Below are 15,309 nucleotides of genomic sequence, written 5' to 3'. Positions count from 1 at the left end.
AAACGCATGCCTAGACATACCAAGCCCATGTAACCGGCTCAATATTTGATGCGGTGCGATCAATCCATCTTTCCACCCATCGATCGATTACGGCGCCGCCGCCGTGAGTCCACCCATGGCCATGTTGACGAGAGCCGCCGGCCGCTTGCTGCCTGCGTCGACCCTCCTCGGCGCGGCGCGGCCGTGCCGGAGGACGTACAGCAGCAAGGTGCACGGCATCTTCATCAACTACGTCGATCACGGCCGGCCGCACCTCTTCGCCCGCCCCACCTCCTCCCGGACCGTGGACGCCATGCTCGACTTCCTGCCCGACGACGACCGCCTGCGCTTGTGGTGGTCGGTCCTGGACCACAGCGGCGGCCTCCTCCTCTGCGACATGACCGTCGAGCTCTGCGTCTGCAACCCGGCGACGCGGCGGTGGACGCTCATCCCTCGCCTACAGCGGCAGCGGGAGGGCAAGAGCGGTGTGTACCTCGCGTTCGATCCGGCGGCGTCTACGAGCTGATAGTGGTCCCCGCCGCACCGCCGGGGATGGACAAGCCGCCATTCGTGGATGATGACACGAGCCGCCGCTTGCTGGAATCGGAATGGCCACCGACTCCATGGACGCTGGACGTCTTCTCGTCGAGGACTGGTCAGTGGGAGGAGAGGGCTTTCGTCCGGCAAGGCGAGCCGGCGGGAACGGTTCGGAGATTGCGCCTGCATCAAGCCGACCCGATCTGTTGGGGTTGCCAGCGCTACGGGGTCTTTAGCCGAGGAACACTCTACGTGCACTGCCGAGGTTCTTTTGTTTTGAGGTACGTGCTTGCGCTTATCGATCCTCTCACACCATTTATTTTGCACTCTCATATAGTACATGAAAGATTGAGCTGTATTAATTTAGTATAATGTTCGTATTATAATCTCTTATTCTGTTTTGTTACTATAATTAATTGTAAGTGAAAAATAAGAAGATTAGTTTAAGCAAATACCATATGACTCATATGATATGAGTAACTTCTTTTCAGGCTTTCATTATCAAACGGTACATACCAAGTGATTAGTGCACCAACATACAATGAGAGCACGAGATACATAAAGCCGTATCTAGGGAGACCACAAGATATGGTGTACTTTGGAATAGTTGAAGTGCCCGAGCGACTACGGATTTGGATCCTCGATGAGTCAAGTGGACGAATGGAGTGGATACTGAAGTATCAAGATGACCTTGTACCCTTAGCCCAACACCTAATGAAATATGATCGATATGATCGCCCCATGGATGCATCTTGGATGGTACACGATGTGTCTGATGCTAAGGAAGACGTTTTCGCTGAAACTCTGATGAAAAAGAGATTTGAGTGGGATTCTGATGATGATGGTTTTTTTACAATTAAACGTGGTCCTAAGATCTACCACAGACACTTTAATATCCTTGGATTCCACCCTTGCAAGGAAATTATTTATTTGACTGATGTCTTCGGTGTGGTGGCTTATCATTTGAATAACTCAAAGGTTCAATACCTGGGGAACTCACGTCCAAGAAGTTACTACCAAGCCCACACAAATAACATAGCTGAGTCATTTGTGTATACTCCGTGTTTGCGAGGTGAGCTTAACGAGGAAAATACTGGCCAAAGCTTGTCTTAAAGATTAGCATTGATGAAGCACAATGTAGCTAGACGGATGAATCATAGATAAATTTACAAGGGCAAGTTATGTTTGAGACATGTCTTGCGGAAATCTGTTTCGGCTCATACCTCCAGATGATCATACTATCCAAACCGTCAAGTGCCCTCGGGATCTCTGCTGCTGGCATGTATTTTGTCAGGTATGCCATTGTACAAGGAATTTTGGACAGTGTTTGGTCCCACAGCTTCAGTCACGAACTTGTACCAGTCACACGTTAGAGCTATAATTGTACATGATGGCATCACAATTTCTTGTACCATGCACCAAATCATGTACCGGCACCCAACCCCATTAAATGACTCCCGTCCTCGCTTCCCCACACCCAATCTTCTTCTTTCCTGTAGCTCTTCCAAGATTTTCCCTAGGGCGAAACCCTACCCAGATAGCTGGAATTGATTTCAAATTCAAAAAAAGGCACTGTACATCTAGTCCAGCAGCTTGGCTAACCACAACGATGTGGTAGAGATATACATCAGCAGCTGCAGTTTCTAAACTTAGATAGGCCGGGACCTCCACAGATTTCAGTGTGCATCACTTTTTTGCGGGAAAAAAAGGCCCAACACATATTCTTGGTTTACAGTTTTAAACAACACAGGAAATACTTAAATGATCTTAGCAAATTGGGAAACAACACACATCTTGCAAAGTAAATAATGTCTACTGGAACATGTACAATAGTGATATTATTTTGATACCAGTACTGAGCTCCAGAAACTTATACAGTCACTAGGTGGACAACAATTGTTGACAGAACGAAGTTACAAAATCATCATGCCATTATCACTGTAGCTTGCTTCGTGCAAGTTTTTTTTTTTTTTGTTCGTGCAAGTTGTCTTCCGATGTCCAGGAAACCCACAGTTTGTGCATTTTGGAACCTTCCAAGGCTGTTTCGGAGCGTCGCCAGGCCGCGGACATGTCGTTCTCTTGTGTCCATCACACCTGCATATTGTGTAGAAGCGTGTATCCGGTGGCCTCGTAGAACGCCTTGTCCCTGCTTGTTGTTGGTCTCCCAGCTCCACAAGTCTACATTGGTGCTCCAAGCCATCGAGCCTGTTTCCTGCTTTCTCCACATTGCCTCCCTTCTCAATTGGCAGCTCCACAAGATTACTGTCAAAGAGGCTGTCAAGTTCTCATATGCGCATCGACAGTGGCATTGCCCAGCCTGACAAGCTTCAAGTGCTTTCTTGTACAATGAAGAATGATGGTACATGAATGACCTGGTTGAGGCATGATCGTTCTGGGAAACCTGTAGGTGCTCCAGCAAAACATCCCTAGCATCTCTAGTCCATCTCTTCGGTACGTGCCTTTTAGGTATTTCATCAATTCCTAGGTAGTCCATAACCTGAATACAAAAAACAGTACTTCAGTCCTATATGACACAAATTCAGCTCTTCCCTTTTAAGTTGCCATAATAATTCGGAGAAAGTACAATCCGCTAACATAATCACTGACCTTAATAGCATGGCATCAAACAATCCCCATGTGCTAGGCAACATTCACACTCAAAGAATTCACCATCATCCACCAACTTCACCTGAAAAACAACCCTGCTCCACTTCTCTCTTTTCTGTGGTTTACTATGTTTTGCCAAATATAGTTCCCTTTCTCAACCTCTTCAATCCGATATGATCCGGCCATGAACAAATTGTGGCCAAATTGTTCGAAATAGTTGGTTTATGACCAAAATTAGACTTACCTCTTCAATCCGATATGATCCCTTTGTACAGTGTCTACATCAGATCATTCAGAATAGTTGGTTTATGACCAAAATTAGACTTACATTTTGAATGTACTGGCACTTTGTATTTTTGGAGACTAAAGCTTATTTAAAAAAAAATCATGACAACTCAGATGTAATTTTTGTTTCGATGCTGCCATGGCCAGAGGTTTTAGGCCGCGAACGGATCATTGCCGGTTGTGACATTGGACGAGTGCTATACCTTACTGGTTTACCATGTCAAATTTCATTGCATAAAAACATTTTTATCATCTCAGGTCGGCCTGCTTGGACCTGCCACTGGCATTATTCTGAATCTGAAACCAAACAACACCTGCCGGAACACCTGCTTGATTCAACAAAATCGAGCCTGGTTTTGATGGAGACCGGGTTACCACCAATGAAAATCACGGCCGATATGGAAGTGCAAAGAACAATGAGCAAATAAATCGAAGAAATCTCATACCTTTCTACTGGATATAGCGGAAAATGCATCCCAGATACATCACAGGTCGCGGCGGCGAGTCAGCACCTGGCAGAGCCGCCTTTCCCCTCCACCACAGCAGCCACGCCACTCTTTTCCTTCCGCCTCAATAAGGACTACATAGCGGTCGAGTCACCGAACTCGAACCTAGACAGGTCGAGGAGAAGTTTCCTCAATCAAAATCACGATTCAGATTTCCTAATAACCCCTAGGAAAATCACACGAGATGTTAGGCGCAAGATCTGCTAACCTTTCTACCGGATTCGTAGGGAAATCCATGGCTCCAACCTCCAGTAGTAGGCGGCGACGTTGCTCCGCCGACGCGGTCGCCAAAATTTTGCCAGCTGCTCACTCGTTCTTAACACCTTACAGCCACTCTAAGTAGAAACTAAACGCAAGACGAAATCTTGGACCGGCAGTCCAGATTTTCTTCCAATTTCCTGCTCCACCGGCTCAAGAAAATCGTCGTTACGTCATGGACGGAGGAGCTCACCCACATCATTTATTGGTCTACGTACCGATGAACAGTGCGCCCGCTTTACTCGTATAGCTCATTTTCAAAGTGACGACCTCGCCTGACAAAACCTGACAGAACAGATCCCCACACAATACTGGACGGTTGAGATAATATGATCATCTGGTCATATGAGCCGAAACGCCGCGTCCACATGTCTTGTTCTTTCTTTGTTCAATATCTTCTTTGACATATATAGGTTTGTCAGTTATTTTCTTCAATATGAGTCTATATGATGAATTTATGATGTGACTTATAAATAAATGAAGAGAGAGGGGGAAGAGGGAGAGGGGGGGGGGGGAAGAGAATATAACGTGCACGGTGGTTGGTGCCTATATATGTAGTGTGGGTTTTTGCAAACATATATAGCTTACAGAAAGTGACCTTGAACAGATGTTAATCTATTTATATCATGTTCAACTAAGAAACCTTGAACAATGTTTTCATGTAAATATTTATATTACAACTATAAATTGAAGGCGCCCTTTGGCTCGCACGTCCATATCGCAAAAATAGAAATATTTGACAAAGCTCTGATTATATGTGACAAAAAGAACAATCTCCATAAAAATGCCACATATAGACTATAGAGCGCATGCTATACATGGAACTCGCCTTCCACTGTTGTTAGCTCAGAGGTTTAGCATGAAAACACCAAGCAAATAGACCATCACATCTGTAGGATAACGTTGCATAGAAAACAAAAATTTTCCTACGGCGAACACGCAATCCAAGCCAAGATGCAATCTAGAAGACGGTAGCAACGAGGGGGTATCGAGTCTCACCCTTGAAGAGATTCCAAAGCCTACAAGATGAGGCTCTTGTTGCTGCGGTAGACGATCACTTGCCGCTTGCAAAAGCGCGTAGAAGATCTTGATCACGATCGGTTCCGGCGCCACGAACGGGCAGCACCTCCGTACTCGGTCACACGTTCGGTTGTTGATGAAGACGACGTCCACCTCCCCGTTCCAGCGGGCAGCGGAAGTAGTAGCTCCTCTTGAATCCGACAGCACGACGGCGTGGTGTCGGTGGCGGTGTAGAAGTCCGGCGGAGCTTCGCTAAGCTACGCGGGCAATATGGAGGAGAGGGGGGCGGCTAGGGTTTGGGAGGGGTGGCCGGCCACTCTATGGGGGGCGGCCAGCTTGTGGTCTTGGGGTGGCCGGCCCCCTCCCTTGGCCCCTCATTATATAGGTGGATCCCAAGTGTTGGTGTCCAAGTCTTCGAATAAGACCCGAAACCAAAACCTTCCATAGGAGGGGGCAAACCTAGCCCAACTAGGACTCCCACCCAAAGGTGGGATTCCCACCTCCCATGTGGGGGGTGGCCGGCCCCCTATGGTGGAGTCCACTTGGGACTCCACCCCCACTAGGGCTGGCCGGCCATGGAGGTGGAGTCCCTTGTGGACTCCACCTTCCTTGGTGGTTTCTTCCGGACTTTTCTAGAACCTTCTAGAACCTTCCATAGAACCTTCCGCGACATTTTATTTCACATAAAATGACATCCTATATATGAATCTTATTCTCCGGACCATTCCGGAACTCCTCGTGATGTCCGGGATCTCATCCGGGACTCCGAACAAATATTCGAACTCCATTCCATAATTCAAGAACTACCATTTCAACATCCAACTTTAAGTGTGTCACCCTACGGTTCGAGAACTATGCGGACATGGTTGAGTACTCACTCCGACCAATAACCAATAGCGGGATCTGGAGATCCATAATGGCTCCCACATATTCAACGATGACTTTAGTGATCGAATGAACCATTCACATACATTACCAATTCCCTTTGTCTCGCGATATTTTACTTGTCCGAGGTTTGATCTTCGGTATCACTCTATACCTTGTTCAACCTCGTCTCCTGACAAGTACTCTTTACTCGTACCGTGGTATGTGGTCTCTTATGAACTCATTCATATGCTTGCAAGACATTAGACGACATTCCACCGAGAGGGCCCAGAGTATATCTATCCGTCATCGGGATGGACAAATCCCACCGTTGATCCATATGCCTCAACTCATACTTTCCGGATACTTAATCCCACCTTTATAGCCACCCATTTACGCGGTGGTGTTTGGTGTAATCAAAGTACCTTTCCGGTATAAGTGATTTACATGATCTCATGGTCATAAGGACTAGGTAACTATGTATCGAAAGCTTATAGCAAATAACTTAATGACGAGATCTTATGCTATGCTTAATTGGGTGTGTCCATTATATCATTCACACAATGACATAACCTTGTTATTAATAACATCCAATGTTCATGATTATGAAACTAATCATCCATTAATCAACAAGCTAGTTTAAGAGGCATACTAGGGACTTCTTGTTTGTCTACATATCACACATGTACTAATGTTTCGGTTAATACAATTCTAGCATGATATATAAACATTTATCATAAACATAAAGATATAAATAATAACCACTTTATTATTGCCTCTAGGGCATATCTCCTTGATCTCCCACTTGCACTAGAGTCAATAATCTAGATTACATTGTAATATACCTAACACCCATGGCATTCTGGTGTTGGTCATGCTTTGCCCTAGGGAGAGCTTTAGTCAACGGATCTGCTACATTCGGATCGGTGTGTACTTTGCAAATCTTTACTTCTCCATCTTCGATGTACTCGCGAATCGAGTGGTAACGCAGCTTGATATGCTTCACCTCTTGTGTGACCTTGGCTCTTGTGCATTGGCGATGGCACCCATGTTATCACAAGAAATGATTAATGGGTCCAATGCACTAGGAACCACACCGAGCTCTACAATGAACCTCTTCATCCATACCGCTTCGATGAAGCCTCCGAAGCCGCTATGTACTCGATTCTGTTGAAGACTTCGCCACCGTGCACCGCTTCGAGCTTGCCCACCATCGCAGCACTATTCAATATAAACACGTACCCAGATTGTGACTTAGAGTCATCAGGATCAGTGTTCCAACTTGCATCGGTGTAACCGTTTACAACGAGCTCTTGGTCACCTCCATAACAAAGAAACATATCCTTAGTTCTTTTCAAGTACTTCAGGATATTCTTGACCGCTGTCCAGTTGTTCCATTCCTGGATCACTTTGATATCTCGCTAGTCAAACTAACAAAGCATGTGCTATATCCGGTCTAGTACATAGCATGGCATACATGATAGATCCTACTGCCGAGGCATAGGGGATGTTACACATCCTTTCTCTTTCTTCTCGTAGTAGCCGGTCCTTGAGTTTTACTCAATACCTTGCCTCGGTAACATAGGTAAGAACCCTTTCTTACTTTCGTCCATTCTAAACTTCTTTAGAATCTTGTCCAGATATGTACTCTGTGATAGCCCTATTAGGCGTCTTGATCTATCTCTATAAATCTTGATGCCTAATATATACGATGCTTCACCAAGGTCTTTCATTGAAAAACTATTATTCAAATAACCTTTAACACTGCTTAATAGTTCTATATCATTCCCAATCAATAATATGTCATCTACATATAATATCAGGAATGCTACAGAGCTCCCACTCACTTTCTTGTAAATACAGGCCTCTCCATGACACTGTATAAACCCGAAGTCTTTGATCACCTTATCAAAGCGTCGGTTCCAACTTCTTGATGCTTGCTTCAGTCCATAGATTGAACGCTGAAGTTTGCATACTTTGTCAGCATTTTTAGGATCGACAAAACCTTTGGGTTGTACCATATACAACTCTTCCTCAATGTCTCCATTAAGGAACGCCGTTTTGACATCCATCTGCCAAATCTCATAATCGAAAAATGCAGCTATTGCTAACAAAATCCTCACAGATTTTAGCTTCGCTACAGGTGAGAAAGTCTCATCGTAGTCAACTCCTTGAATTTGTCGGAAACCCTTTGCGACAAGTCGAGCTTTATAGACGAATATTACCATCAGCATCTGTTTTTCTCTTGAAGATCCATTTATTCTCGACAGCCTTTCGGCTATCAGGTAAGTCTACCAAAGTCCATACTTTGTTATCATACATGGATCCCATTTCGGATTTCATGGCTTCTTGCCATTTGTTGGAATCTGGGCTCATCATCGCTTCTTCATACGTCGTAGGGTCCTCATCATTGTTATCTACAATCATGACATTTAGACAAGGATCATACCAATCAGGAGTGGCACGTTCCCTTGTCGATCTGCGAGGTTCAGTAGTTTCCTCGTTCGAAGTTTCATGATCATTATCATTAGCTTCCTCTGTTGCCGGTGTAGGCGGTACAGGTACAACTTCCGGTTCTGCGCTACTCTGATCAACGAGTATAGATTCATCAATCTCATCGAGTTCTACTTTTCTTCCAGTCACTTCTTTAGTGAGAAATTCTTTCTCAAGAAAGGTTCCGTTCTTAGCAACAAAGATTTTGCCTTCGGATCTGTGATAGAAAGTGTACCCTATAGTTTCCTTAGGGTATCCTATGAAGACGCATTTCTCCGCTTTGGGTTCTAGCTTGTCCGGTTGTAACTTCTTTACATAGGCTTCGCAACCCCAAACTTTCAGGAACGATGACTTAGGTTTCTTATTAAACCATAATTCATACGGTGTCGTTTCTACGGATTTTGATGGTGCTCTATTTAAAGTGAATGCGGCTGTCTCTAATGCATAACTCCAAAATGATAACGGCAAATCAGTAAGAGACATCATACTACGAACCATATCTAAGAGAGTTCGATTACGACGTTCGGACACACCGTTTCGTTGAGGTGTTCCCGGCGGTGTCAATTATGAAAGTATTCCGCATTTCTTTAAATGCATGCCAAACTCATAACTCAGATATTCACCTCCACGATCAGATCGTAGAAATTTGATCTTCTTGTTTCGTTGATTTTCTACTTCACTTTGAAATTCCTTAAACTTCTCGAAAGTTTCGGATTTATGTTTCATGAAATAGATATACCCATATCTACTCAGATCATCTGTGAAGGTTAGAACATAACGATAACCACCGCGCGATGCTACGCTCATTGGTCCACATACATCGGTATGTATGATTTCTAATAAGTCGCAGCTCGCTCCATCATACCAGAAAATGGAGTCTTTGTCATTTTTCCCATTAGACATGCTTCGCATCTATCAAGTGACTCAAAGTCAAGTGATTCAAGTAATCCATCAGTATGGAGTTTCTTCATGCGTTTCACTCCAATATGACCAAGACGACAGTGCCACATATAAGTAGAATTATCATTAAGTTTAATTCGCTTAGCATCAATGTTATGTATGTGCGTATCACTACTATCGAGATCTAACAGAAATAAGCCATTCTTTTGTGGTGCTCGACCATAAAAGATATTATTCATAAAAATAGAACAACCATTATTCTCAGACTTGAATGAATAACCGTCTTGCATTAAACAAGATCCAGATATAATGTTCATGCTCAACGCAGGTACATAATAGCAATTATTTAGGCTTAAAACTAATCCCGAAGGTAGATGTAGAGGAAGTGTGCCGACTGCGATCACATTGACCTTGGATCCATTTCCAACGCGCATCGTCACTTCATCTTTCAACAGTTGTCGTTTATTCTTTAGTTCCTGTTTCGAGTTACAAATATGAGCAACCGAACCAAGTATCAAATACCTGTGTACTAGAACGAGAACTAGTGAGATAAACATCTATAACATGTATATCAGATATACCTTCTTTCTTCTTCTTGACAAGGCCGCTCTTCGTATCAGCCGATACTTGGAGCAATTACGCTTCAGGTGTCCCTTCTCCTTGCGATAATAGCACTCAGCATCAGGCTTAGGGCCGTTCTTAGGTTTCTGAGGAGGCGTGGCAGCTTTCGTGCCCCCCTTCGTGAATTTTCCCGGAGCCTTGCCCTGTGTCTTGAACCGGTGGTCTTGTTGACCATCAACACTTGGTGCTCTTTCTTGATCTCAATCTCAGCAGCTTTTAGCATGCCAAAAAGTTCAGGTAACTCCTTGTTCATGTTACGCATATTGTAGTTCATCACAAAGTTCTTGTAACTTGGTGGCGGTGATTGAAGGACACGATTAATCCCGATACCGTTAGGAATCACTATTCCCAAGTCACCGAGTTTCTTCGCATGCCCGGTCATGGCGAGCATGTGCTCACTAACGGAGCTGCCTTCTTCCATCATACAGCTAAAGAAATGTTTCGATGCTTCATAGCATTCCATCGCCGCATGAGTCTCGAATATAGCTTTCAGCTCATTCATCAACTCATGAGGATCATGGTGCTCAAAACGTTTTTGAAGATCGGATTCCAGATCGCACAGGATAGCACACCGAACTTGAGAGTACCGAGTTTTCCGAGTCGCGTAAATAGCTTTTACTTCATCGGATTCATCTTCTCAGGAGGGTCACCTAGCGGTGCATCAAGCACAAATTGCAGATTTCCGCCAGAGAGGAAGATCCTCACATGACGGAACCAGTCGGTGAAGTTGCTACCGTTGCTCTTAAGTTTCTCTTTCTAGGAACTGATTAAAATTGATTGGGGACGCCATCTCTACAACATATATTTGCAATAGTTTAGACTAAGTTTATGACATATTGAGTTCAAATTTTAATTCAACATAATTAAAAACCTAAGTGAACTCCCACTCAAAACAATATCCCTCGCATTGTCTTAGTGATCACACGAACCAAATCCACCGCACCTAAACCCGATCATCACGAGAAAAGGTGTGATTTCAATGGCGAACACTCAAAGTGTTCATCATATCAACCATATGATTCATGCTCTACCTTTCGGTATCACGTGTTCCGAGACCATGTCCGTACATGCTAGGCTCGTCAAGGCCACCTTAGTATCCGCATGTGCAAAACTGTCTTGCACCCGTTGTATGTACTTATCGAATCTATCACATCCGATCATCACGAGATGCTTCAAACGATAAGACTTGATAACGGTGCTACTAAGGATGAACACTTTATTATCTTGAGATTTTAGTGAGGGATCATCTTATAATGCTACCGTCGCGATCTAAGCAAAATAAGATGCATAAAAGGATTAACATCACATGCAGTTCATATGTGATATGATATGGCCCTTTTGTCTTTGCGCCTTTGATCTTCATCTCCAAAGCACGGACATGATCTCCATCATCTTCGGGCATGATCTCCATCATCGTCGGCGAAGCACCAAGGTCAATGGCACCGTCTTCATGATTGTCCTCCATGTAGCAACTATTACAACTACTTTGAAATACTACTCAACATGAAATTTAAAGACAACCATAAGGCTCCGCCGGTTGCCACAATACAATAATGATCATCTCATACATATTCATCATCACATTATGGCCATATCACATCACCAAACCCCGCAAAAACAAGTTAGACGCTCTCTAATTTGGTTTGCATATTTTACGTGGTTTAGGGTTTTCGATATAGATCTAATCTACCTACGAACATGAACCACAACGTTGATACTAATGTTGTCAATAGAAGAGTAAATTGAATCTTTACTATAGTAGGAGAGACAGACACCCGCAAAGCCTCTTATGCAATACAAGTTGCATGTCGAACGAGGAACAAGTCTCATGAACGCGGTCATGTAAAGTTAGTCCGAGCCGCTTCATCCCACTATGCCATAAAGATGCAAAGTACTCAAACTAAAGATAACAAGAGCATCAACGCCCACAAACCATTGTGTTCTACTCGTGCAACCATCTATGCATAGACACGGCTCGATACCACCGTAGGATAACGTTGCATAGAAAACAAAAATTTTCCTACGACGAACACGCAATCCAAGCCAAGATGCAATCTAGAAGACGGTAGCAACGAGGGGGTATCGAGTCTCACCCTTGAAGAGATTCCAAAGCCTACAAGATGAGGCTCTTGTTGCTGCGGTAGACGATCCCTTGCCGCTTGACAAAGCGCGTAGAAGATCTTGATCACGATCGGTTCCGGCGCCACGAACGGGCAGCACCTCCGTACTCGGTCACACGTTCGGTTGTTGATGAAGACGACGTCCACCTCCCCGTTCCAGCGGGCAGCGGAAGTAGTAGCTCCTCTTGAATCCGACAAAGCACGACGGCGTGGTGCTCGGTGGCGGTGTAGAAGTCCGGCGGAGCTTCGCTAAGCTACGCGGGCAATATGGAGGAGAGGGGGCGGCTAGGGTTTGGGAGGGGTGGCCGGCCACTCTATGGGGGCGGCCAGCTTGTGGTCTTGGGGTGGCCGGCCCCTCCCTTGGCCCCTCATTATATAGGTGGATCCCAAGTGTTGGTGTCCAAGTCTTCGAATAAGACCCGAAACCAAAACCTTCCATAGGAGGGGGCAAACCTAGCCCAACTAGGACTCCCACCCAAAGGTGGGATTCCCACCTCCCATGTGGGGGGTGGCCGGCCCCTATGGTGGAGTCCACTTGGGACTCCACCCCCACTAGGGCTGGCCGGCCATGGAGGTGGAGTCCCTTGTGGACTCCACCTTCCTTGGTGGTTTCTTCCGGACTTTTCTAGAACCTTCTAGAACCTTCCATAGAACCTTCCGCGACATTTTATTTCACATAAAATGACATCCTATATATGAATCTTATTCTCCGGACCATTCCGGAACTCCTCGTGATGTCCGGGATCTCATCCGGGACTCCGAACAAATATTCGAACTCCATTCCATAATTCAAGAACTACCATTTCAACATCCAACTTTAAGTGTGTCACCCTACGGTTCGAGAACTATGCGGACATGGTTGAGTACTCACTCCGACCAATAACCAATAGCGGGATCTGGAGATCCATAATGGCTCCCACATATTCAACGATGACTTTAGTGATCGAATGAACCATTCACATACATTACCAATTCCCTTTGTCTCGCGATATTTTACTTGTCCGAGGTTTGATCTTCGGTATCACTCTATACCTTGTTCAACCTCGTCTCCTGACAAGTACTCTTTACTCGTACCGTGGTATGTGGTCTCTTATGAACTCATTCATATGCTTGCAAGACATTAGACGACATTCCACCGAGAGGGCCCAGAGTATATCTATCCGTCATCGGGATGGACAAATCCCACTGTTGATCCATATGCCTCAACTCATACTTTCCGGATACTTAATCCCACCTTTATAGCCACCCATTTACGCAGTGGTGTTTGGTGTAATCAAAGTACCTTTCCGGTATAAGTGATTTACATGATCTCATGGTCATAAGGACTAGGTAACTATGTATCGAAAGCTTATAGCAAATAACTTAATGACGAGATCTTATGCTATGCTTAATTGGGTGTGTCCATTATATCATTCACACAATGACATAACCTTGTTATTAATAACATCCAATGTTCATGATTATGAAACTAATCATCCATTAATCAACAAGCTAGTTTAAGAGGCATACTAGGGACTTCTTGTTTGTCTACATATCACACATGTACTAATGTTTCGGTTAATACAATTCTAGCATGATATATAAACATTTATCATAAACATAAAGATATAAATAATAACCACTTTATTATTGCCTCTAGGGCATATCTCCTTCAACATCGTGAAGTGTTGTAACTGTATCATAGGGAGTTGGTGCCCATCATTCAACCAAAGATATGCAAGATCTTGTTTCCTGAAGGACAAGCAATCTCCATCTAAGATCTAATCCAAGCGAAATATAAATAAGAATAATTAATCCCGGTCATGAACGTCTATGTAGCATGAAACTAGGAGAATGACCCTATGTAGCATGAAGCCCTCAACTGGGAAGTAGAGTTGTAGTAATATATAATATCTATAAAGTTGATCCCCACTATATGTATTTAATGTTTGCAAGCTGATTCCACAATGAGCCACATCACCTCAAATAATCAAAGCCATTTGATCAACTTTGGACGCACTGGATTATGTATGTCGCAATTAACCATCCAGCTCAAACATTCATTAGGATGGGCTGCGCAACATTACTGTAGTTGATAAGCTAAGAATTAGACGAGGCTGATATTTAACAACAGGCTTTAATTTGCATCATCTTCCATATTGATGGCATGCTGTCGGAGAGCAGTAGCAGGTGGCTGTCAGTGGCCTGTCCAACCCTCTGGGCAGGCAAAACCAACCGCCATGGCTCTGCCTGATCAGGTGAGCAGACCATACCGCCATCGGCGCCACCTCATGCAAGATGGCTTGCGGCTCGTTGCAGGTGCCAACCGGTAAGACCATTCAATTGCGTTGCATCTGCTCTGTTTATTCTCCTCCTCCTTGATCAACAATCATGGTACCTATGCATTTTTTTTTCTTTTCACACAAAAGGAAAAAAAACAAGCATTTGTTCTCATGTTCTGATAATCCATTTCTCGCATTGGGATATGCAGATTCAGCTGGTGCTGCAGCCTTTAATCGAAACTGCAACAAGAAGTGGAGCCACAATTAACACCAGCATTTTCAGAAGAAAAACATACTTAAAGAGCTAGCTTGTCGATTATGATGTTCAACGGCTGTGATTCTAGCAACAATCAATAACGGGTGATTTTGCCTGTGGAAGTCTGTGAACCTCATCTCAGCTCTTATACATAACAAACAAAATTTATTTTTCCTTTTTGCAAGGAAAAAATGAGAAAAAAATTATATCTCAAGATAACTAATAAAAGAACTAGGATTTAAATGTTAGCCAACTTGAAGAGAAACATGTCCCTGAAGCAAACTAGCATTGCTACTCAATCTTGCAGCACAGCAGGCTGAGGCAGGTGCAGTTCAACATATACGAGCTTCTTTCTAACTTATCATGCAAAATCAATATCAACAGTATCATCAAAGGTCTTGTCATCCTCCCCAGACACTGTTTGTGCATTCAAATCCGTTGAGGATACTTGGACATCCAGTACTCCATAAGCCTGCAGGGGTAGCATCATATAACAGATTAAGCAGACAGTAAATGCACATAGATGTCATACATTATCTTGTGCTTACTCAAGAGTTCGTTTTTGTTGAAACTGATAATACAAGATATTGAGACCAAATTCG

General features: G+C 44.1%; 1 protein-coding gene and 1 long non-coding RNA gene across 2 annotated transcripts; one reads left to right on the top strand and one right to left on the bottom strand.

Moving 5' to 3' along the window:
* The first annotated feature begins 115 nt into the window (after nt 1-115).
* Nucleotides 116-505, top strand: LOC127310261 (uncharacterized). The gene has a single exon (XM_051340944.2). It carries the CDS (start codon nt 116-118, stop codon nt 503-505), a length of 390 nt encoding a protein of 129 aa, XP_051196904.1.
* A 3,046-nt stretch (nt 506-3,551) lies between these two features.
* LOC127310262 (uncharacterized) lies at nt 3,552-4,533 on the bottom strand. Its single transcript, XR_007857359.2, has 3 exons — nt 4,123-4,533; nt 3,855-4,019; nt 3,552-3,758 (listed from the first exon to the last, which is right to left on the bottom strand). It is a non-coding gene; the product is annotated as an uncharacterized lncRNA (long non-coding RNA).
* Nucleotides 4,534-15,309: the final 10,776 nt, after the last annotated feature.

The sequence above is a fragment of the Lolium perenne genome, chromosome 6, assembly GCF_019359855.2.
Source record: "Lolium perenne isolate Kyuss_39 chromosome 6, Kyuss_2.0, whole genome shotgun sequence".
NCBI lineage: Eukaryota > Viridiplantae > Streptophyta > Magnoliopsida > Poales > Poaceae > Lolium > Lolium perenne.
The sequence above is the reverse complement of the archived record's forward strand: the minus strand, read 5'-3'. Positions and strand labels throughout refer to the sequence as shown.